Below are 25,303 nucleotides of genomic sequence, written 5' to 3'. Positions count from 1 at the left end.
ACAATGGTTTACGGACACGTGCTTTACTGAGGATTAGTTTGTAGCTGCGATAAGTTTTTTTTTGGTTTTGAAAGCAGACGCACATAATAAGTTACGTGAAACATATCAAATGCTACATTCCATCTCTCTCTTGGCTCCTCGGAGGAAACAGCTCAGGTACTAACAGGTGCTGCAGCTTCCTTTCACAAAATAAAAGTACTCATACTGTATACATATTATTGATTCCATATAAGGCAGGATGTTTCCAAACTACATTAAAAAGAAAATAATCTAAATCAATGATATATACAACAGAGGGATAATAGAGATGTCAACCTTTGTCTCTTCTGTGCGCAAAATAAATATTGTTTCCTTTTAGACGTTAAAGTAAAAATACAAACCAAGTATTTAAAATAAAAAATGAAATATGGAATGACTGGTCTGACAGCAGTAAAGGGTTTGTGATGTGTATATTTTGTCGGTCCACGCTTGTAAAGTGCCCAGGCTGAAGGTGATACCTCCGTGATGTCACAGGCTGGAGGGTTGGGCCTGCTGCTGCTGTTGTGTCGGGGCGTGGTGGCTCGGCTGCGCCGCCTCGCAGTCTTTCGGCGCCTCCTCCACGCCGCGAGCGTATAAGAGGATGAGGGTGACGGTAGCGAAGGTGGCCGCGTTCACGGGGAAGGCTCGCAGCAGCGTGGACGTGAGGCCCCGCGTGAACACCATGTAGCCCTCTCGCCTGACGCTCTGCCGCACGCAGTCGGCGATGCCGTTGTACTGGTTGACTCCGCCCACGCCGTCGGCCTGCAGCCGCGATTTGATCACGTCCACGGGGTAGGTGGAGAGCCAGGAGAAGATGCCGGCCATGCCACCGGCGAACAGCAGCTTGGGGATCATGTAGCGGTCGTTGGGCTCGAAGCCGAGGCTGCGCGTCAGCACGTCGTAGGCCAGGAAGTACACCCCGAAGCCGGGCGTCTCGCGGATTAACGTGGTGACCATGCCTCGGTTCACGCCCCGCAGACCCTCGCGGTTGTAGATGCGTACCAAGCAGTCCAGGGAATTCTTGTACAACTTCCTCGAAGGCTTCTTCTCTCCGGTACCCTGCATTTGCATGCGGGTTTTGGCCAACTCCATGGGGCAGCAGATGACGGACTGGATGGCGCCGGCCGCTGCGCCGGCGAGGAACTGGTTCGTCGGCGTGTCATTTGCCAGTAGCCGCATGGTGTTTCCCTGAACACCAAACACGATGGCATTGATGAATGTAAGGCCCATCATGGGGGATCCAATGCCTTTGTACAAGCCAGTTAGCTGCGGAGAATGTCAGAGACGAGATGTATTGGTAAACAAAAAATAAAAAACAAAAAGGTTTTGTGCTCACAATTGGGTAAAGAAGAATGCAATGCAACCAGAACGGGCATTTTTACAGATATTATTGTACGCTTCGCTTCTGGCTTTATTCCTGAAAAAGGCAGAAGCGAAGTGTTATAGTATAGTAAAAAGGACATGTACATCGTCTTTTCAGGACAGCCATTTTTTTTTCTTCCTGCCTGCAGTAATTGTGAAGAAACTTTAAACTACTACTTAAATATTAATCCTGGAAACAGGTGCTGCTTCAGTTTGCCCCAAGCAATGATCTGCTACTGGTCGTTATTCAGTATCTTTGGGTAACAAATCCTGTGATGTGTCTGCTTCTCAGGCGGTCAATAGTGTTTCTCATTGCTTGGGAGAAAACATAAAATGGTAAACTAAAAAAAACAAAAAAGCCAACTTACACCAATGGTAAAACAAGAAACTAAATGAATCAGGTTAACAAGGAAAAACAAAAGACGAAGCTTCTTATAAACCAAACGAGTCTGATCACATAGTAGGCGTCTGTAATGGGGACCAAGATTAGCATAACTCTGCAATCAGGTCAATCTAACTTCACTGACAATTAACTGGAGACCATAACAACTGGGTTGAAGTTAAAGCCCAGAAAAGGAGAAGAAGTAAATCACCTCGAGGAAGAACACTCATTTAAATAAACTCAAAAGACTGGAAAACCGTCACATGTCAGAGGCCGAGCTTACCAAGCGGACAGACGGTACACAGCAGTCACTTAGTCATATTACTGTGTGCATATACGAGCAATAAATCCACGTACCGACTCCTGCCGTATGATGGACTGGAAACAATGAAAGGTCCCACGATACAGAGGCTTGTCAATACTCTGGACCTGCAGCCTCACCTGGAAAAGAAGACAATCTTCAGCGATAATTGAAACTTCGGACATACAAACATTTTTCCCCTCTGACATACAATCCATAACAGAGGAAAATGGAAATGAGTCATGTTCATTTGGGTTGTCTGTCAAACATTGATGAAAACATTTGTCATGAGAAATTAATGTTAAAAAAAAAAAACATACCGATATGTCTGTTTTACAGTTAATGAAACATTTCAGTTCTGAAGTTTGTTGGTATTTGTATGCGCATTTTAACAGTGAATTACTTTAAAAAAGGTGGTGCCTTAAAATAAAACTTGTTCCCACCTTAACTGTGTCAAAAGGGTGTCCAACCAACACTCCAGCAGCACCTGGAGGGAAAGGAAGCAACCATGAGAACATCTACCAAGTCCTTATTACCCCGAAAGTTTCTACACATTCTAGTTTTGCAGATTCTTTTCAGGGCTCTGGGCCATATCGGGCATTTTTAAACTAGTTTTTAACCTACTACACCGGTTTTTAAAAGCCACTGAAACCTTTGCTGCGGACACTGTTGTTGTGTAATTCTAGAGTATGCCGCCATCTCCTCCGGGGTAACACGGCCTTGTCAAGGCCGAGCCAGCTCACTGGGCCACATCGCCCTCTAAACCTTTCTTTAGGGTGCCTTTGAACGTTACATAACCTGGAATCTTTGCAGCACAAGCCCACCTTCTGAAGCCAGTTTGGGCTTCTCACCTCAGTCTGTGTTCGAAACTGACAACAGTTCCTGGACAGACTACAAACAACATTAATTAAGTGATAGCCCATAAACAAAGAAAGTACATAAAGTCCCAGTGTTTATGGGAAATGTGTCGTAAGTCTAACCTCCGACATGTTGCAATACCGCTTTTTATACTATGTTAGCTATTTACGGATCACTGCCGGCAATGGTAGCATTTAATGAGTAAGACGGCTTTATGATATCAGATAACGGTTTTCAATAGATTTCGTACCATAATCATGATATACTCTCACAATTGTGACATTAAATTAAAGAAAAGGATTTTATCTTTACCCCAAAGATCATAATCGTCATAACATTTGAATGCTTCAACTTCCGAGTACCTGCATTACTTTTTAATCAATAATTAAAAGAAAACTGACAAATCACAATAACGATAATTGAATTACTGGCCCACCTGTCCCACTACAGTCAACAAACGGAAAGCTTATCCGTCATAAGACCCTGCTTTGTCACCTGACCCATTTGTGAAAAGAGCCAATTAGGAATGAGTCCCAGCGGTAAGCCGGTAAAGTACACAAGCAGACGTGTTTGACACAATGACAATCGGTCATTGACCTCAATGCACAGGTGTGATCCAAGTACAGGACAACAAGACGAGGGCGTTTCATCGCAGTGTTCTCTCCAATGGAAATGCAAACTTTCATTGGGTTGAAGTATGTATTTGCCACTTAGATGAGGCAAGCATCAACGAGGTCATCCTGAACCAGCTTCCCATTTGTCTGTAGATGGTCCCCTATAGGATTTACACACTGTAACACTGCGTTATGATAAGAAAGCAATGGCATTGGTCTGTGCAGGGAGTGTTGACTCGTGATTCAAGTCATCTGCCTAGTCATCCGCAGCTTGAATGCTCAGGTTGCACTTGTGTAGCGTTTGCATGCTTTTAATTCTCAACAGGGTGACACCAGTAATGCAGAAGGTTGGAGCACCCTTGGTTAGCAAGGACGTACACATGTCTTTCCCGAGTGGACCGTGGGGCATGCTGTGAACTGTAGCTTCAATTCATTTTAAAAGTATGTGCATGACAACGAACCCACTGACCCTGTTTGAAGTGCACTAGTCACACATTGTAGGGGGAAATTACACCAGCTATCGCCGCGCACAACGTTACACTCCCTCCAAAGTCAAAGGTCAGGTGCAATCAGTGGATTTGGAGAATGTAATTGCAATGAGGGAGTTGCGCCACATTCCTAAGGGTGGTTTGTGTTTTGCCGCCGATATCAAAGACAGAGACAGGTGCAGAGACGGCCCACTATGAATGAATCTAAAGTTTGGGCTCTGTCAACTTAATGTTAGATAATGATCTCACAAGACGCGAGATAAAGCGGCTGACACAGGTGCAGCTGACGCAGACTCAACGTACCTCCGATGCATCCCGCAACGAAGTCCATCGCCGCTCTTCGACGTCGCCCAAGCCGAAGGACTAAATGTCACGTTATCTCACGTTAACTGAAGAGGCCCCCAGCAATTATATGACACGTTGTATTTTGTTTTTCCTTCTTCCAAACCGTTTTTTTTCCTTCGTTGTGCAACTGACAGTCCCCGTGCCGTGCAGTTTAATCTCGCTGATGGACTAACCTAACTGACACTTTCCGTTAGTCTCTATGTTAGCTAGCACTAGCTAGCCTGAGCTATGCACTGACAGTCCACAAATGCTGACAATTATATTTTCTTTTTCAGTGTATTGTTCAGCGTGTTCTCAATCCTGTCCTGTTCCCCTTGACGACCTCACAACCGTTGTGGCATTTACAGTCAATGCGGACACACTCGCCGCTGTCTGCATCAACGGTTTTTTTTTTCTCCGCCTCTAGCGCGCAAAGCTAGCGTCGCAGGAAGCTATTAGAAAGAGAGGGCGGGACCTACAGAGCTTCCTGTCCAATCCGAGTGAAGAGATGACGCCGACACCCCACTTCGGGCGTAATGCTTGTCATTCATTGGCTGCTCACAGCCAGAGGGCTCCCGGTGTCGGAACGCGTCATAGCTCTCTGTGATGTTTAGCTTGTGAATGGAGAGTACCGGAGCCAACGGCTCCATTCACGGCCAACAACGTGTCTTGTCAGTGGAGGAAAGCACGCGTCATGAATCAAAAATGCTGTTTACGATACGTTCATGTACTGTTCATAACTGTGCAGCTTCAATTAATTGTATAATATAATATCTGGTAATACGGTTTCGCTCAAAAAAAGAATATTTAAAAAGTCGCGGTTTGTACAATGTCTATTATGAAGTAATTTCAACGGTTAAAACGGTGTGTTTCGTTAACATCGTTTCGTTATATACACACACAACTTGCTGTGGTGGACGTTAACCATTCATTCGGCTGTTTTATATCTTTCGGCTATCTCCGGGGGAAGGCGGGACCAATGGTTGCAGCCAGTAAACACAGTCGGCTGTTGCACAACCAAGTTTTCCCTCTGCTACGTCCGACGTGACGTCTGACGTCTGATGTAACGGCTACACACTGAAGGTTACGGGCTCCATAACGACAGGCAGAATGGGCTCACATCTGGCATCTATCTGCTGGTCGGTCACCATCTGACAGGATGCACGTCGCTGATTTTGTGTCCGGATCATTTGCAGGTAACAGCTCACGATGTTTCACCCGGTCTGTCTTTTCGCGTCAGTTACCGCGAACTGGTGTTTGCCAAATATGTCGCTACTGTATTAGCATGGACCGATAACCATCTGGCAGTACATGGAGGGATTACGTTAACCATGACGTTCATTTGTGACGTTATATGTCCAATATGCATGTGTTAACCTGATGAATTTAAACCGTAGAAGTAGTAATTGACAGATACCTACCATATGCACACACAACAAGTATCTCACATGCATCCTGGGATACATCTCACGTCATCAGCTCAAAGTGTGCAGTTAAAGCTCCAAAACCTTGTGCATCACTGTGTTTCTGTCCTTGATGCTACTTTCCCCTCTGGAAACAGGAGCATGTGGAGTCGCAGTGGGTTACCCTTTGGACACCGTGAAGGTACACTATATTTGGCATAGTTGTATCTTAAAACATGATGTCACAATGTCTGTTTAATAAATAGATGTTGTTGTTGTTTTTTAACTTCATGTTCTTATTTTTCCAGGTCCGGATCCAAACCCAGAGACAGTTTACTGGGGTATGGCAGTGTATAGTGGCGACATTTTCAAAAGAAGGGGTGAGTGGAACAGTTGTACACTGCGTATCCAATAAAATCTGAATAAATTGTTAAGAGGCACAAACTTTATTGTGTGTGTGTGTGTGTGTGTGTGTGTGTGTGTATAAAAGCATTGTGTAAGACACCACACTCAGTGTCTGAGATGAGGCTAAACTGAAAACCCAACACTCTTCTTACATCATCCCAGTTTGAGCGTCCCTGCACGGGTTACCAAAGACCTTTTTAGAATACATTTTAAAAATATGATTAATTTTTTACAAGGCACCAGAATGCATCAGTGAACTTTCAACTCCCTATTGTCAAAAAATGACTCTTTGACCTGCAAGCTGTTCCAGAGTCCAGGTTAAGGTCTCAGGGCACCTCAACTCTGGAAGACTCTTGTTTACCAACTTGGCCTTTTTGCTTCACAATTAATCATATTCATTTATCGATTCATAACCTTGTTCTACAACCACTTTTTTTCCGTTCATTTCAATAGTTTCATCTGTCCAGCCTTGTGTGCTTTTGGTATGACTCATCCATCTTTTAACTGTGTGCTTTTTTGTTGCAGTTTTTATTTTTTGGGCTATTTTGCGCTGCTTGAAAAGTGCCTCTACAAATTAATATTATTATCTAAGTATGACGTGGACGCCAATTAGCACGCATTAGAATGTAAAGACAACTTAAGTGCTAATTGAAAGTAAAGTGGTAGATGTGGAGGTGGGTTGCTGTGCTGGCTCCGTCTCTGTGGTGCATCATTCGGTGTCTCTCATTTGCGTCGTCAGGTGCATGGCTTCTTCAAAGGCATGACCTTGCCCCTCGCCACCATCTCCATGACTTCCTCCGTGGTGTTCGGCACATACAGGAACTGCCTGCAGTGTCTGAGTCAGTGGCGCAGAGCTGGTTGTGGTCCAAACACCAAACCAGAAGTCTTCCTGTCTGGTATGGCGGCGGGGGTGGCTCAGGTAACAGATATAGATATCTTTATTTTTACAAAAAAGTCTTGCATTATTTGCATCAATAAGATGTTTCATTCCACCTGCGAGTGAGGCTACAAGAGGCAATTTAAATCAATGTGTGTATTTGGCATATATGCCCGCTAAAACACATCAAATACATGTTCCATCCTATCCCCAGATGTGTGTAGCGTTACACTTTTATCTGCCGCTAAGATTCCTGCCTTTTGTATCCCTCCATATCTTCCCCCAACAGATGTCAGTGATGTCTCCAGGTGACATCGTGAAAGTGCGCCTGCAGTGTCAGACGGCGTCGACGCGAGGAGGAACCGGCCTGACCAAACCCAGGTACCGAGGCCCCGTCCACTGCCTGCTGAGCATTGTCAAAGAGGACGGGCTCAGGGGCCTTTACAGAGGAGCGCTCCCGCTTATGCTGAGGGACGCCACGTCGTTCTCCACCTACTTCCTGACCTACGCAACGATCCGCGAATGGCTGACGGAGAACGGCGACCACAGGCCGAGTGAGTGAAAGTCTGCGATTTTTGTTTGTGCGACATTTGCTCTCTTTTTTGTGGCTGTAATGTAGCTTATATCCTTGAGGAGGAGCACGTCGCGGTGATTTCTTTCAGGATTAAAAAGAGCCGTTTCAATTCAACAAATGCCAGTGTATCCCTCTCACTTCAGCGTCTTTTCATTTTTCTTCTCAAATCTCCTCCAGGTTGGGGTGGCGTGATGCTGGCCGGCGGCGCGTCGGGAGTCGTAGGCTGGACGTTGGCCACCCCCATGGACGTGGTCAAAGCGCGCCTGCAGATGGACGGCATGCAGGAGCTGAGGCGCTACAGGGGCATCTTCCACTGCGTCACGGAGACGGTGAGGCTGGAGGGCGGAGGGGTGTTCTTCAAGAGCCTGGGCATCAACTGGCTGCGCGCTTTCCCCGTCAACATGGTGGTGTTCGTTACATACGAGGGCGTCACCAGTTTGCTTAAAAACTGAGACGATGGCGTTCGCTCCCTCCCCCCGCCCCCCCCCCCCCCTCCCCTCCTCGTTTAAGGATGAAATAGCACCTACTGACTCTCAAATATACCTCACCTTCTGTTGGCGTCTGTCCGTCGAGTTGAACGGAGATGTCGGCACACACATTGACATTGAGCAAGAACGTGTCGCATGCAATGCAATATTTTCATGGAGCGGTTGTTTACGGCCGTGTTTAATATTTTACGAGGCCGGGTAATGTATTCTAATATGCTCAGGGGGTTGTTTGTGAGTAATGAGTCATGTTGGTACCTCTCACCACTAGATGGCCTCCCTGGCCTTCCTGCTGCAGTTTTGTCGTTTCTCCTCTCGCTGTAAGCTCATGGCAACACTCTGCGTGACTGGTGTCGCTTGGTTTCTTCTTTTCGGGAGTTTTTCGACTGCCAAAACATATCTGTATATGACTGTATTCACAAGCATTCAAGGCCTGGAGTTCAGTGTTTATGAATGAGCCGCAACGCGCACAATTTACAGTCGGATGACCGTCCAGTCCATCGCTGCATGAGTACAATATTGTATCATACGTGACTCATTTAAGGCTCGGGAGAAAAATGAGTCGCGTAAATAAATGAGAATGAGACGTAATGTCTTGATATTTTAAGCCCCGATGAACTGGATTTCATGAAATCATTATTCTATTAGTAGAATTATAGGAAGAAACAATGGACGAGCGGTGTGTTTGTCACCGTCGCACTCTACAGAAGTTGCCGCTGTTAAGAACAACTTTCAACTCCTCGGAGGAAATTGTCTGTACGCACACCTGGAGATGAGTTACTTTCCCTCCAACGTTTACAGAATCGCTTTGACGCAAGATGTGAAATAACTTTTACGCGCTGCATGAATGCGGTGTAGACGTTTTGATGATAAATGTTCGGTGTTGAGCGACATCAGCGAAGAAATGCTAATTATATTTTGTATAACAGGCCGTTTTCGCTGAAGCCGTTAACACGTGTAATAGCAGGGAGAACGCGCTTGTAAAATGAATTATGGTTATTCAAGGTGTCACATTCCTTCCAGAGAGCCAATATGCACGAAGGGGCCCCGGCCCCACCTGACTGCAACAAGCCTGTAATTAATGTAATATTCACACATGTGTTTTCAGCCTGCGGTGAAACGTAGAAAGGGCTGCTTTCCAAAGGCACTTTATTTATTTTTTAAGATTATCGGTATTGTGCCTTCCACAATAAAGTTATTTAAGCAAAAATAATGAAATTCTGTATTCATCTCTGTTGTATTACTCCACTCTCGCCACTAACCAACATATTCACTGGAGGCTTAAAGTACAAAAAAGAAAACTATAGAGGAAAGACAAATGTATAAACAAGATGACACTGGAATAATTACGACAGGGGGATTCTTTGTTGCATCAGGAGCGTTCTCCTTTACATCCTTAGCCTTGATACATATTAGATTATAGGATATTTGCATGCTTACATCATAAATACAGCTGTAAATAGAAATGAAGGCAGCAGTCGGGAAGTAAGCAGTTTTTCTCCCTATATTGTTTTTCACGAATATAAAAGGTGTACTGTATGTGACACAATGCCGATCACAACGATAAAGTGCGTATTAAGGGCACATGAGACACAGATGTACACACGCGCGTAATCAGAAACAGATGCACACAAAACATGAAACTTCCTCACAACTGTGTTTCCAGGCGCTGATGAAATGGGACCCGCATGATGCCACAGATCATATTTCTCCGTGCGCTGTGCTCATCTGTTCTGCTTGATGCGACTCGTGCTCTGCTCCGACCGAGGCCATGTGTGCGTCCATCCATCGTAATCATCATCACCATCATCATCCAATCATGAATAGGAAATGTGTACTACTACTCTAACGGAAAGTATGCCATCGAATGTGTTTGAAGTGTAATTGCGTTTGTTTTGAGGGAAGCAGGAATCTGTTTTTTTTACGAAGCTATCATTTGCAAAACTGAGCTCTGACTCGAGGGGGACCGTGCAACATCTGTGTGGTTTGAAAGCCTCCGCACATGATGGGAATTACACAAATAGATGAGTAAGTGAATGAATTTCGCCGTCAAGGTGTCCGTGAGATTTAGTGGGAGTTGGTGTTCGGAGAAAGCAAATGAAAGGGGGAAGGCCGAAATCAACATCTGCCCCAAATTTCCCCGAAAATGTTAAATTATGCCTCCATCTGTTATACATGTATAATCAGCTCATGTTTATCCCGCCATGAGTGCAACGATAGTCCTAAACTCCGCTGTAATGATTTAATTGCTTCACGAGTAACAGGATGGGGTCATGTTGGGTGAGACCCCAGGAGATCTGTTTTCAGTCAGGCCTGTGGATCACACGCCGTAAACAAGCACAAACTAAACAGAGAAGGAGCCTCTTCTTCTTCCTTTTGTTGCTGTTGTTGTTGCATATTTTGTATAACCGATCTTCGACGTGTTTCGTAACTTAGTTGGTCCTAATAAGTAGTGACCTGAGAGAACAATCGCGCTGAATTCCTGTGCAGTTCACAGCCTTTGATCTTCGGTTTGGCCACAATACCGATAATAATCTTTTTTTTTTTTCTCAGGCGTTTTTCCACACTTTGGGATACTTGCTAAAATTCTAGCAATCTTTGATTGTACCCTGAATGTTGCCTTTTGTAAGCTGCTTTTAATTAAACATTGCATGCCCTCACCCCCCCCCCCCCACTCCCCTCTTATGCAAGCATCTAAAGATCTCATTGAATACGTTTACAGGCCGGTTGCTCGAGTCGTGAGTCGAATGAAGTGACGCTGTTTCACGGATGTTTTCCAGTTGCCTTTCAACCGTATTCGCAGATGCTTCCAATGTTCCCCGATCTGCTCACAGACCGTGCTTCCTGAGGGACGAAGCCAGAGCCACGCCAGAGACGTGACCTGTCCGTAGCATTTGTCAGTGATGGAAAATAATCGCTGTCCGACCTGGATTATTACATTTCGGGGGACGATCTTCGGGCAATTTAATAAGGTTCGGCGACGAGATAGCGTCATTTATACGTTGCACAAAGCAGATCACGCAGCCGACGAGCATCCCAGTATTGAATATTGTGTTGGAGGCACTTTGAAAAGCAAATTCAGTGGGATGAGTTCAAGCACATGACTCACATCAGAAGAACCTTTCATGTCTTTTAACTGTACCACAGTACATGTTTCTATACGGCCTGCGTTTCCATATTCTGGCATCACACAGAAAGCCCTCGTCCATAGGCCCTCATTGTTATTCTAATTCATTCCAATCCTAGGAATTTTCCACGGTCTCTTCCAAAGAAAACACATGATCAATCAACTCCGCGGGGCGACTCATTACATGATGTTCACGTATACCGTTGAGAAAAAGCTTCGTACTGTTGTCAGAATCGGCCCTCGGTGACTGCCGCTCGGGCCCCCCGTTCACCAATTGCCGCTCGGGCTATTTCGGGCGCGGCGCGCTCCCTCTGTTCGTGACGTGTGCTGCTGGGTAAATTTGCAGCTCCGGCGGCCTCGGCCTGCAACCTCAGATGGCATCAATCGGGAGAACGTGGCGGGGAGGGAGGGAAGGAGGGAGGGAGGGATGAGATGAGATGGAAGGATGAGAGAAGGAGAGGAACAAGCGACGACCGAGCCGGACGGGAGAACACGAAGAGGCCCAGCAGCTGCTGCAAGACGGGCATAAGGACACGAGAAGGGTTTGAATAAAAAAAGTACACAATGTTCAAAAGGGATTAGGAAAAAGAACGGAATGGAAACCAACCGAAATAGCTCAATCGAAATGTTTTTTTGTAAATGAATCTGGAAAAAGGGAAGATGAGAGAGACGCAGGCGGCGTAAATGAGGAGGAAATGAACTCTTATTGTGGCTGATGATTAACAAGCAGATAGGGAAGTGTGAGAGGTGATGACGGAGGTGGAGGAGTGGGGGCGCTGTTGTCCTTCACACCGCCGCTCTGTGGCGAATGGAAAGAGGCGAGGACGCACTCGATAAATCTCATTGACGCTCAGTGCAAATTCTGCCTGAAATGCTGCGCTCGGTAATGTGTTTGTGTTACGTTTGTTTTGTTTCTTGCGTGGAGGACTGCTTAATGGGAAGAAAAGGAAGAGCTATTAAATGGAGAGGCTTTCAATATTGCATCGCAAAAAAAGAAACAAAAGAACACAATTGTCCGCGCAAGTAATTCCTCCTTAAAAGGAACAATTTGCCGTTGAAATGTATTTATTTGTGCAGAGACGGAGCGATTAATGCAATCACAGCTTGCTTTGTATAAAATTTAAAATCCATCATGCAAGTATCCGGCTTCACACACACACCTGGAAACCGGTTCAGTTTGCTTTGATCTGCCGCCACGTGTCGTTATCAACCGTGAAATTAAATCTGGCTACTTATGATGTGTTTATGACGGACACAACACCAATCTTGCTGCAAAAAAAAAAAAAAAAGTAATACAATATTGATTCACGAGAGGAGAAAGAGGATAACATAAAGGAACACAAAAAGATGCATCTTGTGTCAGTAGAGAGAGAGAGAGAGAGAGAGAGAGAGAGAGAGAGAGAGAGAGAGAGAGAGAGAGAGAGAGAGAGAGAGAGAGAGAGAGAGAGAGAGAGAGAGAGAGAGAGAGAGAGAGCAGACTAAGGAGCCTCCTATAGTCCACAGCTGCTAACAGGTGACCTCAATCAGCAGCCATGTGGGTTTCACCTGGAACACAACGACATAGCGCAGACACACACAAGGACACATGAAGTTGGAGAACCAGCGCAGGTTAAGTGCAGGTAAGTGACTGCGAAGCATCATCCAGCCTGTGGAGGAGGTCAGAAAGGATCAAAAAGCATGAGAGAGATGGATCGAACTGGGCAGATGGATATATGTATATATATATATATATATGGAGGGAATTCTCCCAGTTAGACAGTTAATATTAAAAATGAAAATGTGTCAACTCAATGTGTTGATGTGATCGCAAACTATTCATAAGCTCGACAACGTAAAGGGCTCAGTTGTGGTTTTGTGGCAAGTGCTTTGTTTCCTTGAATAATATCCACTGAGACGGATTTAATTCAAAACAGGTCTATCAGGTTGTCTGAGAAACCACAATAAGCAACTCACAGGATCCATAAGTCGACCATAAATTCCTGAGACCTCCACTTAACGGGGGATGAGGCCGTAAACACCCCTAATGGGGATTCGCTTCTTCCCCTCCAGGACAAACACCCCAACTCCAATTTCAAACGTTAACTCGGTAGAGTTTTCTCTTTCCTGTAACATAGTCGCCACACTGGTTGTGCCTTTGTTTGAGACGCTGGCACAGAGGCCAGCTTTTCTGTGGGGTAAAACACCATGAGCAGTATCACTTCATCACATGTGCAACAATTAGATTATGGGATTTAGTTTCTTGTGTTTAGGTCTCACCACGAAACTGTGAACTTGCATGTTTTGTGCGCTATGTTGTGCAGATTTTAGCACAAAACTGTGCAGCTTTTCTTTTAAAAACATTTTTTTTTTGCTGAAAATTCCCTCATACATTTACTGTCAACATTATTCACGTTTGTTTTCTGTTTCTCTTGCTGTGGTCACACCAAAGCAAATCCCCTGTAAGTGAAAACTGACAGAAGCTCAAGCTCACAGTTCAGGTACCTGAGAGTCCGAGCCGGTCTCATGTGGAGAGAAATTTGCTGTTATCTGATTTGTGTTTTCATCAACATAACCGGGATCTTGATTAACCCCTTTCATCTACAAATTCTGAAAATGTCCATTCACCCCGAAGGAATCTGCATTCATAGAACAGCAACTTATCAATTGAAGCATGATCAACGTTTTTCTTTAATGTTTCGGCACTCTGAGGTCATCGTTGAGGATGCTGAACAGTGATTTTAAAAAGTCAACAATGACTTAATAAAGCACAAGATAGGACGTGCTTACCCCCCTTAACCAGGAGGCAGTATTCAAACCAAGCGCTTGGATCACTTCTTCAAGCTCTCCATCATCTAATCCCTTGTGTCACCACCGTGTATAAACGAGTGCGAACGCCAAGAATGCTTTCTAGAAAATACTGCCCGCAAGTATGTGGTGAATAAATTTATGACGCAGCGATTTTTATCGCCGTGCATGATTGGTTTGTGATGTGGTCACCGCGGACCGCGTGAAACACTGCTGCCTTCAGATGGGGGTCAGAAAACATGTTGCATCAAACAGTGTGTTCAAATCACATCAAGAAATCGCATGCAGCACAAGAACACATCACTAGCTTCTCCGGAGGGGAGGGAAAACTAAAAAGTGGTTTGTGGCAAATCAAATCAGCTGTATGAATAACGCGAACCCTGGGACGGTTATACGACGCAGGAAACTGCAGGAATGGCGATGTGGTTGGAGCGATTTCAACCCCAACTGTCACTTGGAAGTAGCCTCAATGTGACGTGTTCATTTGTCTCTAGCGCAATCGAGTCCATCTCTGCTGTCCGGTCGTCCAGAAAAAGGAAAAAGTGAGTTTGATATCGACTCGTGTCTCTGTAACAAGAGACAGGTGAGGGTCCGGCGACACGCAATCCTCTGTTTTAGTTTGTGGTTGATGGTTTCGGCCTAATGTCATGTGATCTGGTTTACAAGACAGCAGATGGCACACAGGCTGGAGGCAGGCAGGCAGGGAAGCGGGCCATCGGCTCTCCAGGAGGAGATTTCTCCTGAACGTGGCCCAGGAAGATCAAGCTTTAGCTAACGGAGAGAAAGGGCTCTTTTTTTCGGCCTTGTTCGGACTCAAAACCGTGATCTTTTTCCTGCATATCACCTTTGTAGTTTTGTCGCGTAAACCACAAGGAGATTTCTAAAGACTATAACTTCTTTCGTGGGAACACGTCACCTTCCACAACTCCACACTTGTGAACCAGGAAGCCGTGGCACCCGTAACAGCAGGCACAGAATCCACACTGACGTCAAACGCCGATCCCCGACGGCGATCGCTCAAACGTCTTTAAAACTGCGAGTCTTTGTTTAAAGGAGCGGTAACGGGCCGCAGGAAGCGCTCGAGAGAGAGAGTGAACTGAATTGAACCGTTAAAAAGGGCACAGGGGAAACACAGCGAAAATGAGCGAGAAGGAAGAAGATAATGAGCGTGGAGAGAACGGAGGAGCGGCGAGTGGAGGACGAGGGGAAAGCAAAGAGGAGGAGGAGAAGTGAAAAAACAGGAAGAGGGGGGTGCAAGAATACGGTGAATGGAGGGAAGACGTCACGCGGCGGTGGGAGCGAGTCTTGATGAGGAGCGTCTCTCATCGCCTGCTCGCTCTTGACAGCCGGGTGAAGTGGCGGAGGGTGCACACAGATACGCAGGAGATGCTCGACTCTGACGACACTGTGGCAGAGGAGAGAGAGAGAGGGAGAGAGAGAAGGAGAGAGGGAGAGAGAGACCCCCAAATATTGAAACCATGTGTTTAGCCAGATAAGCTAAATAAACACCACGTTCCCCCGCGTTAGCTTGGACATTCTTTTGCGGCGCAATGCTGCGACTGTGCTCAAACGATGTATACGATGACATCATTACATCTTCTCGGTAAAATCTCACTGTAGATTTGAAAAACGTGAAACAACAAAAACTTGATGGATAATTGGCAAGATGGATTTTTTTTTTTTCTTCTTCGAATTAATAGAACATTAAAAAAATCGTTAGCCGGAAACTTCATTGGGTTTTACCGCGAGTGTGCAGCTCCAGAGAGGAAACAACGGGGATTACGGGGGATTACGCTATCAGAGGCCGCTCTGTCAGAGTTGAGGTACATATTGAAGGTGTTGGAAGGAAAAAGGAAACACTTCCTCTACCACAAACTCGTCAAGCCGATGCCTAGACGGCGGGCCGGAGCTTCAAACTACGACGCAGTGGCGTCTCCGGCCTTCTCTGGTCAAGAGATCCGTCAAGAAACTCGAGCCAAATCGACTCCTCTTCGGATGGTCCTCACGTGTTCAGTTTCATCCTGCATCCTTCTCTTTATTGCACTTCACATTCAAATTGTTCTATCTGCTAAACTCACCAGTTACATTGAGCGTTATTCATGATTATACTTGCATAATACAGCCAGTGTTACTTCTTCCATATAATTGAAAACACTTCAGTGTTACTTCTTTGGCTTGCCCCATTGTAATACCTACTAGCTACCAATAAGAGCGCTATTTAAACATATTTAAATAGCATACCATGTTGAACAGAGACCATGGTCTCTGGTCAAACGCACCAGAACATGGTTTCTGGTCAAATGCTCCAAATAACCCGGTCAAAAAACCCCCCAAGTCAAACAGCCCTGACCTGGGAAACTACGACCACGAAGATCCCAATTGTCCTCATGTTGACATGACTTCAGCGCGACCGGCTGATGCAACACAATGTCAATGTTTACTACCTGTTTCACACGCGCCACGAACGTCCAGTGTTGGTTTGACCCGTCCGCCCCAAATGTGAGCAAATTTAGACTTGTCTCTCGTCACATTGTAATGTGGCATGCACCACAGACTGGATCGTGAAATATGTCTGTATTCTTGTGTCTCATAGTCCTCAGCGAGCTTTTGGTTTCCCCTGCTCCTGCACTGAAATACGGAGAAAGGTGTTCAGTGGAATTCTGCCTGCATAAACACCTGGATGCTGTTAAAACCTGTCGTCCCGACTAGAAGAGGAATGGCAGCCCCGCTGCGTGAAACATGAAAACATTTGCGAAACAGATGTTGAATTGTTTATTTTAGACTTTCATTACACTTATTCTGTGATACATTAGCGACATTTTACAAAACTAGGTGCCTATTTCCTAATTCAATCATATTTCGTAGGTGTCAACTTGTTATCCAAACAGAGATTAATGGGTTTGACAGGGTTGGTCTGATCTCTGGAACCGCTTTTGTTGTATCGTAGCGGAACGCTGGAAAACCTGTTGTAATGTAATGTAATATCTCTGAGGCAAAGAATAACCCGTCAACTGGTTATAATGCGTTGCATGAACCCTCTCATTAAGGCTCTATTTATGTTGTTCTGGGTTGAACCGTCTGTACTGGTTCTTGCGTCGTAGCGTCTGACTCATAAGGCGAGGCCGTTCAAAGTGCACAGAAAATGTACAGGGCGCACTTTGTTGGAGTGGTGACAAGAGCTAAGAGAAAAAAATTATAAAATTGAAAGTTGAGTATGAGCTAATCAGCAGATTAAACAAACAATCCCTTATTAGGACGGAGGCTAATCCCTCCTCGGGCCGGGATAGATGTTGGAGCCGACAAAATCGTAACAAGCATGCTGCTAATAAGGATCGGGTTGAACAAACAGATTGTGGGTCGGTTGTAAGAACAAGGCAAGAAAAATATGAATGTCTGGCACATGTGATCAGGGGCCGCAGACAGAGCCAGATCTACGTGTATATATAAGGAGCGCCACGACCATTCCTCGTGTTTACGGTAAACCCTTACAGTTTAGGGCTGCAACAAACAGTGTGTCATTGTTGAATCAAAACCATCGCCTTGTATGTTTTCACATACAAGGCGGGAGGAGCGTAACATTGAACTTTTAACAATAAGCAAAACAACATTTAACAAGTGCAATAAATGGGAGCATGACGATTTACAATTGAGTCTACAGTTGAATTTAAAGGTAAAATAAAGTGTGTGGCAGTGTTGTGTGAACGTGACAAGCGTATGTAGGCAATGAGGTACAAGAGGCAGTACTGTATCGTCAATATTGTACTGTTCAAGGATGTGTTAAAGCTGTACATTATTGTAGATCCAGTACTGCCTCGATTATCTTATTGGTTTTATAATACCTGCAACATTATAGACAACTATTTTGTGCTGAAAAGCAGCTACTATCACTGTTTATAATGTCGCAGGTAACCGTATTATAAAAGCAATAAGATAGCAAATTGTCATTAGGCGACAATCTGTTGTTTGTGTTCTCGATTAATCGTTTCGTCTGTAAAATGAACAAATGGAAAACGATGTGTTTTTATCTGAAAATCATTCTACTCTCGTTGGAGAAGTTTGTATTTAATTTTTAATATAGTTTCTCGCTATTGTCATTTGTTTTATTGACGCTTCTATTGTTTGTCTTTACCATATAAAGTGCCTTGAGTACCTTTTTTTTTAAAGCGCATTACAAATAAAAATGCATTATTAATATTATCGTTAATAAACTAGTGATGGACTAATTATTGCAGTTATAATACAGTTTAATTGCGAGACAAAGGAAACACGCAGCATATACCTTATAATGAAAGTTACGCTCCAGTACTCCAGCAAGAACAATGGCACTGTGCGGGAAACATCCTATAGTTCTGCCAAGTGCAATATAGAAAAAAAAATGTCAGAACACATTGTGCGGGTTTATAGTAAAGGGGGCGGGGGGGAAGGGCGCGACCTTGTGGGAGTCCTGGAGGTGTGTGGGGATCGGGGCGGCTCGCTGCGCTCCCATGAACCCCGTATGCGTCCAGCAGAGCTCAGGAGGACATTGGGCTTCTTGACAAAGAAGCCTTGTGTCCTTTTGGAAGACCGCATGAGGCCACAACCTTTTGTTTCCCCTCGGCTCAGCTTCAAACTGCTGCTTGACGCGGACCTCCATCCACTCCACGTGGATAAATAAAAAGTCCCGAGCCCAATTAATTACAGGACATATCGTATCTTCTCCTAAATGCAGCCATTTTGCCCCCGCGAATGCTCAATTATACATTGTTGGCACCGGCAGCATTCGTTTGGTTTCTCGTGAGGTCATTATGTGGTGGTGCATTCCCATGCCTTTTTTTTTATGGTTGATAATGGTGAATAGTCTTCTTGTTAGACTGAGCTGTGTTATAATTCGCCTCTTGCCTAGACCGCATCTATCTGTCAGCTTTTTACGTCGTTGTTTCTTCTGTTTGAGCTGAGATTATTTTTTAAGTCTTAGAAAATAGACTAGAATAAAGTATAACCGTACTGTCCGCCAGGGTAGAAATTGGTATATGTATATATACATATACATGTGTATATACACATAAGGGATTATTTTTATGTGACAGCAATAAACAATACAGTTACATCATTTTTATTCACATTTCTCACAAAGAATTACATAAATGATGAAGTTAAAAAAGCTCCAAAAAGCCAGAGTTTTTTTTTTTTTATTCCACCCGAAACACCCAATGTTCTCCAGTCATGGCTCACGAAGCACCGGGTTGGACGTATGGAGGATGTAAATTGGCACGGGGAACGGGTGACATTCCTCTGGAGATGGCTTTTATTATCAGATAATGGCGCCCTGATTATAACTCAGACCTTTGATCTCTCTTGTGTCTTGTGGTCCAGTTAAACGACTCGCAGAGTAAAGCGGAGCGAGGAAGAGGAGCGGCGAATGAAGTGGAGCCGAACCCGACGAGGAGTTACAGTAAATATTATGTCAATGCATGACATCGGGACGATGGGATTCATTTTCATAACTTTTCAAAATATTAGATTCTACAACTCAAAAAATAGGACAATGGCGAGCAGCAGGTGTTCCTGTAAAGTTCTTTAATAATCCTGCAGAACATCAGATGTCGTAATTGCTTTGTGGTGGTAACACTACTGTGTGTGTGTGTGTGTGTGTGTGTGTGTGTGTGTGTGTGTGTGTGTGTGTGTGTGTGTGTGTGTACTACTTTAATTACTTGTTACATTGACGATTCACACCAACAATAAAAATACTTTATTAAATACATTTTCATATACAATTGTCGATAAACTTTAAGGTTTGACTGATACCCGGCATGTAAGACCCACGTTTACCAACTTAAACAATAAAGTACATATGCATATGCGTTAATAATAATGCATAATGCGTCAATACATTTTAATCCAAAAATAATATATACATTATTCTGCTAAATTTAGTATGAAAAGATTTCAGCTCCTATAAATATGCAAATCGTGTTCTTATCTAAAAAGAGACTCGGTGTCTCCTGCTTCGCTCAAACATTTCCAGCTTCAACGTCACACTTGACTGGCTCCAGTTGTCACACATCCTGCTCACACGTGCGCGACTCGAAGTGAGATTACGGTGAAACTTTCCTTCTGTCAGCAGATTAATTAGTAAACAGTCTTCTGGGGTCAGACGCTGCACATACATCCATCGACCTGCTCAGCACACGCGAGCAGAGCAACAACTAGCACAGAACATTTTCATGTGCGTTAACCCTTGAACCTGCATCGAGTACAGGTGTTCTCGTCCCAACAAAGACCAGTTCAGGACATGTGACGACATGCATCCTGCACACACACACACATATGGGGAGCTCAGTTCAAAGCGTGCAATACATTTTTTGATCAATACAATTCAAACCCCAAACAATTAAATTAGCACACAGCAAAAACATGTTAATGGTGCATGCAACCACGGTGGTGCTTTTCATGCCTCCTGCACGCATGACAAGTCATCACGAAGGCTCAGACAGCACAGATTACAACAGTACAACTTGTGTTGCGCCACCAAATCTCACAGTACCTGCAGTCAAAGAAGAAAACAAATGAATTTCACCTTCACACTTACAGACATAACCAATTAATTGTGTCCTACTTTTGCCGTTTTGTGATCTAAAGTTGAGTTCGAGGGCATATCAACTCTGCTGAAGGACACTTCAATGTCTCAATGCCCTTTTGGTGATGATTGATGACGCCTGTATGTATTTGCATGGCATGAAGCTTGAGCAGTGGCATTGAGTTTCAAACTACGACACACTACCTGCCCCTCTAGCATCCCCCTCTAGTGTCAATATATACGCTGGCTACATGCGCAGCTTCTTTTCAAAATAAACTTCTGTCTTCACAGGAAATTAGATTAAGGCAACAGAACCACTGAGTAATGTTTAGCAAAAGAAGTTAACTTGACTACATATGTGACTACTGGATTACTGGCATTAACGACTCGCGTAGTTTTGCATGGGGAAATGAACATCTGCCTCCTGAGCAAACCACCTGCTTTAATCGACCCAACAACCTCCCCTCCTACCTCATCTGGACTATCACGCTCTAAACTACACCAGTTACTTTCCCTGTGGGTGGATTCTCACGCTAAATGGTTTTAAAACGCCAAGGAGCAGCCAAGAGAACGTGTTGGACATCTATGTCTCCATCTGGTGGCTTAATTGTGGTACTGCACTCATCCTAAAGGCATCTTTAACGCACGCGTGAGCTGGTCTCGGTTTTCTTTCAATGGGAACATGTACACAGGTCTGACTGGATGATTTTTCACAGCCAAAACCAATTGTATTTAGATTGAATGGCTGCTCTAGCTTAGCATTAAACGCAGCCTGTACCCTATATATTTCTTTCTGAAGATTGTTTTTAAACTACAGCTGTGAAATCATTTAGATTCAGCTGTTGAAATCCCATCTATTTTTCCCTGGAGGAAGGTAAAGATAAGTGACTTTGTTGACAGTACTACACTGTAGTTCAGACAATGGAAAACACATTAAAGTTTCAGATAATAACAAGGTTGTTGTGATCGAGGTCATGCATCGTAATGATGCAATGTAGAAGTTGATGTGAGTAATAACAGGTACTAGATGCTGCAGTGCACCATTGTCTTTCTCAACCCACAACATCAGCCGGCCTCTTTTTCTTTTTCTCTTATCTTATGTTCTTGGAATGGAATTCCCTAGATCGTAAAAGCATCAATTTTACAGTTGCATAAAGCCTGGCAGAGAACAGACAATGCAGATGAGGCATACATTGTTGGACCCCTCCTTCCGTTGAGTGTCTGAAAAGGAAAAAGACAAAAGGAATTGCATATATTTGCATTGATTTAACAACGTATTGTTGCTTTGAGGGCATGCGAGCGTGCGTGAACGCTTTCCAGCCCCGATACAGAAACAGATAGCGGAGAAAGACTCACACACACAGACTGAACTCGTTGTCCTTTTGTTGCGGGGGTGAGCTACGTACATTTTTTTTTTAGACATAGCAGGAGCATTTCCTGTGTGCTTTAGGCCACGCCCACACAACTATGGTTCTATATTAAAACGCATACCTTTTGCTACGTTTACATTGGGCGTCCTACACCAGGATCATTCAACATGGATAACTGATTACAGGCCGCTGTATCTGCATTTCATAATTCTTCTGCTGCAAATGTTATTTGGGAGGAGGAGGCCCTCCTTTCTTAAACTCCCTCAGGTGTCTCCCCGTTTTTACTTTTTTTTCTTCTGTTACGATGTGACAGAGGAGGTCGTGTGAGTACAGCTTGTAAAGCCCTTTGAGGCAAATTTGTGGTTTGGGATTTTAGGCGATACTAAATAAATTTAATTTAATTATTGGGTGCGATTGGCAAGCGGCGTTTATTAGCGGGCACCTGTTAGCGGCCTTGAGGACATAAAGGGAGGATTTTGCTTTCCGATTTGTTTTCAGGCTCGCTCGTATTGATGGGAATCAATCAATTCAGACGGAGATAGATTTTGGTTTAAAACCCTGTTTTTTTAGCGAAAACATATCAGTGTGGATGAAGCCTGAGTGTCTCATTAGCTCTAATGTGGAGGGCTAATTTGACGCGCACATCTTCAAAGTATTTGGCCTAATTTTCGTTCAACAGAACAGAACAACAGATTTGTAAATAAGTGGATCTTATTCAAAACGGAGACAACAACTGACGGCATGGGTCTGTACAATTATTTCCATCTAAAGAGGAATATATTAATAAGTGGGTCTTTGTGCCTATTTATTAGAGATAGGATTAGGCAACTTCATGAACTTTTAAATATAAGTACCAATCCAGCTCAACTGTTCTGCCATTAAGTCTTTTTTGATGCTTTTTCTTCCACCAGTGATCCATGATGACATTAAACTGTCTGCATTATAGTTCAGATGTCTTTTTAATGTTTATCCTCTTTAACCATGACCTAAATAATTAAGATTGTATGTTTTTAACACATTTCCGGCAACAAAAGCTGAACATTATAGAGTTTATAAAGACAACAGATTGTCCAGGTCCAGCTCACAAAGTCACTGAGTGCATATGAATGTACGTTATAAATACACATACTTCACAATTTAAAATACACAACAATAAACTACCATAGAGAAGATAAGATGCAGGGAATCTACGCTTTCAGATGTCACACACAGGTAACAAGATACAAAAAACAAAGATACACTTCTCTCAGGTGCTAGTTAATCACGACATACCGGATCAATTGCACTTTGCCTGAAAACTGTAAACCCCTCTTTGCTTTGGCTCCGGTTTACAAAGGGGAACGGCAAATGTAGGAAATCTGTTATAAAAACAACATTAAAGCCCTAAAACAGCAGCTTACAGCCCGAGCCAATGGCTTGTGGGAAAAGCTCTGAAATTAGATTTACTCTGCATTGGCTGTTACTCTCCAAACACTGATGAACGTAACAAAAAGACTTCACAAAATGCATTTCACAATTGAAGACAAAAACAAGATGAAAGGTTAGAACCAAAGCCAGATTACCCCAATTAATCTGTCAGTGGGACCCTGCAAAATCATTGTGAGCAACATTTAAAGGCTGTAACTTCAGTCTAAAATATAAATTGTTTAAAGTTTGAGTTGTTAAGTTGAAGCCCAACGGTAACATACCTGCCACCTGTCTTAATACCAGCGTACACAAACCAGGAAGTAGTCGGACCCAGAGTCAACAAGAGCTACGTGACGACGCCATCTTGTTTGTTTGTTTTTGCAACCGATGAACTATGAACTGTGACTATATTTGGACTGCGGATGAGTGATGTTTGAAATTCTGCACTCGGCTCTGGGTAGCTGCGGCGACCTGTCAATCACAAAGAAGCCCCGCCCTAAAGCATTAACTGTTTAATGTTCAATTCATCATTTACACGATGGACGTTATGCTTTATTGAAATATATTTACTACGTTTACTGAGGTAACAAATCAAGTGAGAACTAGACTTCTGCCACCGGGGGAGTGACCCCTGGTGGCCAGTTGAGAGAATGCACGTTAACGGCGCTTCCTCATTTGGCTTCACTTATCAGAAGCAGAGGGTTTTTTGTTTTTTTCTCTTCAGTTTTAATCGATAATGACCACAACGAATAATGCCCTTTCTGCTTCTGCTTGACAAAGTCAAAGTCAGGTCACAGATGCCTGGGACCAGGCTGGCCTTTAATGAGGCCCATGGAGTTAACATACCAGAGCGTAAAGAGGTCACGCAAGCAGACGTTGCCTCGGTAGAAAAAAGTCCTGACACAGTCGGCTTTCACGGTGCCGATGCTGCTGTTATTGGTCAGCAAATGCTCCAAAAAGCTGCTCTGCTCCACTTAACAAATCCTACGTCTGTGAAACCAAACTGTCCTTGGTTTCTTTTTTTTTAAGCTTTCGGCTTTACCCCCTCATCGGGACGTGAGAACGAACGGAGGGGCCTTATTATTCCTAATTGTCACCATCATTCGGTTTTGGCACGGCAAAACACAAATAGCAACGTTGATTGACTTTGATTAAATTAATTTGTTTTGGGAGGTTAGCCCCGCTTGCATTAGACTCGCTCAATGAACCTTCGTCTCGCTGACCTGATTCAACCTCTGCTGCGTTGCTCAATCTGCCTGTTTGTCCGACTGCTGTATTTGAACATACGGGGCAAATAGCGCTCTGCCAGCAACAGGCCTTCTCATTTTTTTGTTTTTCTTTAGGAGACCACCAACCCCAAGCCTCATTAGGGGAGAAACATTCAGAACCCATGCAGCGCATTGGAGCTCCATTAAACTACCACGCAGACTCGTGTAGAGAAGGAAAAACTCAAATTAGGATACGCAGAAGGGATGTCTGAGCACCATTCAGAAGATATTTCCGTGCTAATCTTTCTGTTTTGCTTCGTGGCTTTTCAACAATAAATATCCAGATTCCACCAAATTTACTGGCATGTTTCAACAAATATATTCAGCACAAATAAATTGTAATACTTGTTTTTCTATGGCTTCATTGTTCCAGCCGCTACTTTTATGTTTAAAGCCACAAATAAAACAATTGTATGTTCAGGCTTTCGCGAATATGCATGAAACATAAATCCACCCTGCAGGAGCTGTCCATTCGAAGACAGTTATCCTCTCAGTCCTCACACTGCAAGGCTTTTGAGAGACTGCTAATAGTGTCATTGTCTTTTGTCATCAGCGGTGTGGCGCAGCTTTCATAATCGTAACACAAAGTTCAAGCCAGGCGAAGACGTTCAGACTCCGGGTTTGCGAAACGAAAACCCCTCATAATGGTTTGAGTGTTCTGCTTCTGACCTGATATTTGACATCAAAGAAAAAAATGTCA

At 44.0% G+C, this 25,303-nt stretch overlaps 2 protein-coding genes across 5 annotated transcripts; one reads left to right on the top strand and one right to left on the bottom strand.

Moving 5' to 3' along the window:
* Nucleotides 1-432: 432 nt before the first annotated feature.
* LOC137785584 (mitochondrial basic amino acids transporter-like) lies at nt 433-5,966 on the bottom strand. Of its 2 annotated transcripts, none has more exons than XM_068576950.1 (4): nt 5,769-5,966; nt 2,507-2,550; nt 2,120-2,203; nt 433-1,284 (listed from the first exon to the last, which is right to left on the bottom strand). In XM_068576950.1, exon 4 carries the CDS (start codon nt 1,249-1,251, stop codon nt 508-510), a length of 744 nt encoding a protein of 247 aa, XP_068433051.1. In that variant the 5' UTR covers nt 1,252-1,284; nt 2,120-2,203; nt 2,507-2,550; nt 5,769-5,966; the 3' UTR covers nt 433-507. The 2 variants fall into 2 exon arrangements, with proteins under 2 accessions (XP_068433051.1, XP_068433050.1); XM_068576949.1 differs by lacking the exon at nt 5,769-5,966 and adding an exon at nt 4,327-4,782.
* slc25a47a (solute carrier family 25 member 47a) lies at nt 5,310-24,823 on the top strand. 3 transcript variants are annotated; one of them, XM_068576952.1, is made up of 7 exons: nt 5,310-5,543; nt 5,909-5,952; nt 6,059-6,130; nt 6,895-7,074; nt 7,322-7,586; nt 7,784-7,935; nt 19,355-19,463. In XM_068576952.1, exons 1-7 carry the CDS (start codon nt 5,507-5,509, stop codon nt 19,454-19,456), a joined length of 852 nt encoding a protein of 283 aa, XP_068433053.1. In that variant the 5' UTR covers nt 5,310-5,506; the 3' UTR covers nt 19,457-19,463. The 3 variants fall into 3 exon arrangements, with proteins under 3 accessions (XP_068433053.1, XP_068433052.1, XP_068433054.1); XM_068576953.1 differs by lacking the exon at nt 19,355-19,463 and adding an exon at nt 24,679-24,823 and having other exon boundaries at nt 5,318-5,543; XM_068576951.1 differs by lacking the exon at nt 19,355-19,463 and having other exon boundaries at nt 5,316-5,543; nt 7,784-8,698.
* The last annotated feature ends 480 nt before the right edge of the window (nt 24,824-25,303 follow it).

This window comes from Clinocottus analis, unplaced genomic scaffold, assembly GCF_023055335.1.
Source record: "Clinocottus analis isolate CAN_PGR_092001 unplaced genomic scaffold, fCliAna1.0.p SCAF_15, whole genome shotgun sequence".
In the NCBI taxonomy this organism is placed as follows: domain Eukaryota; kingdom Metazoa; phylum Chordata; class Actinopteri; order Perciformes; family Cottidae; genus Clinocottus; species Clinocottus analis.
This window is presented reverse-complemented; position numbering and strand designations above follow the sequence as displayed.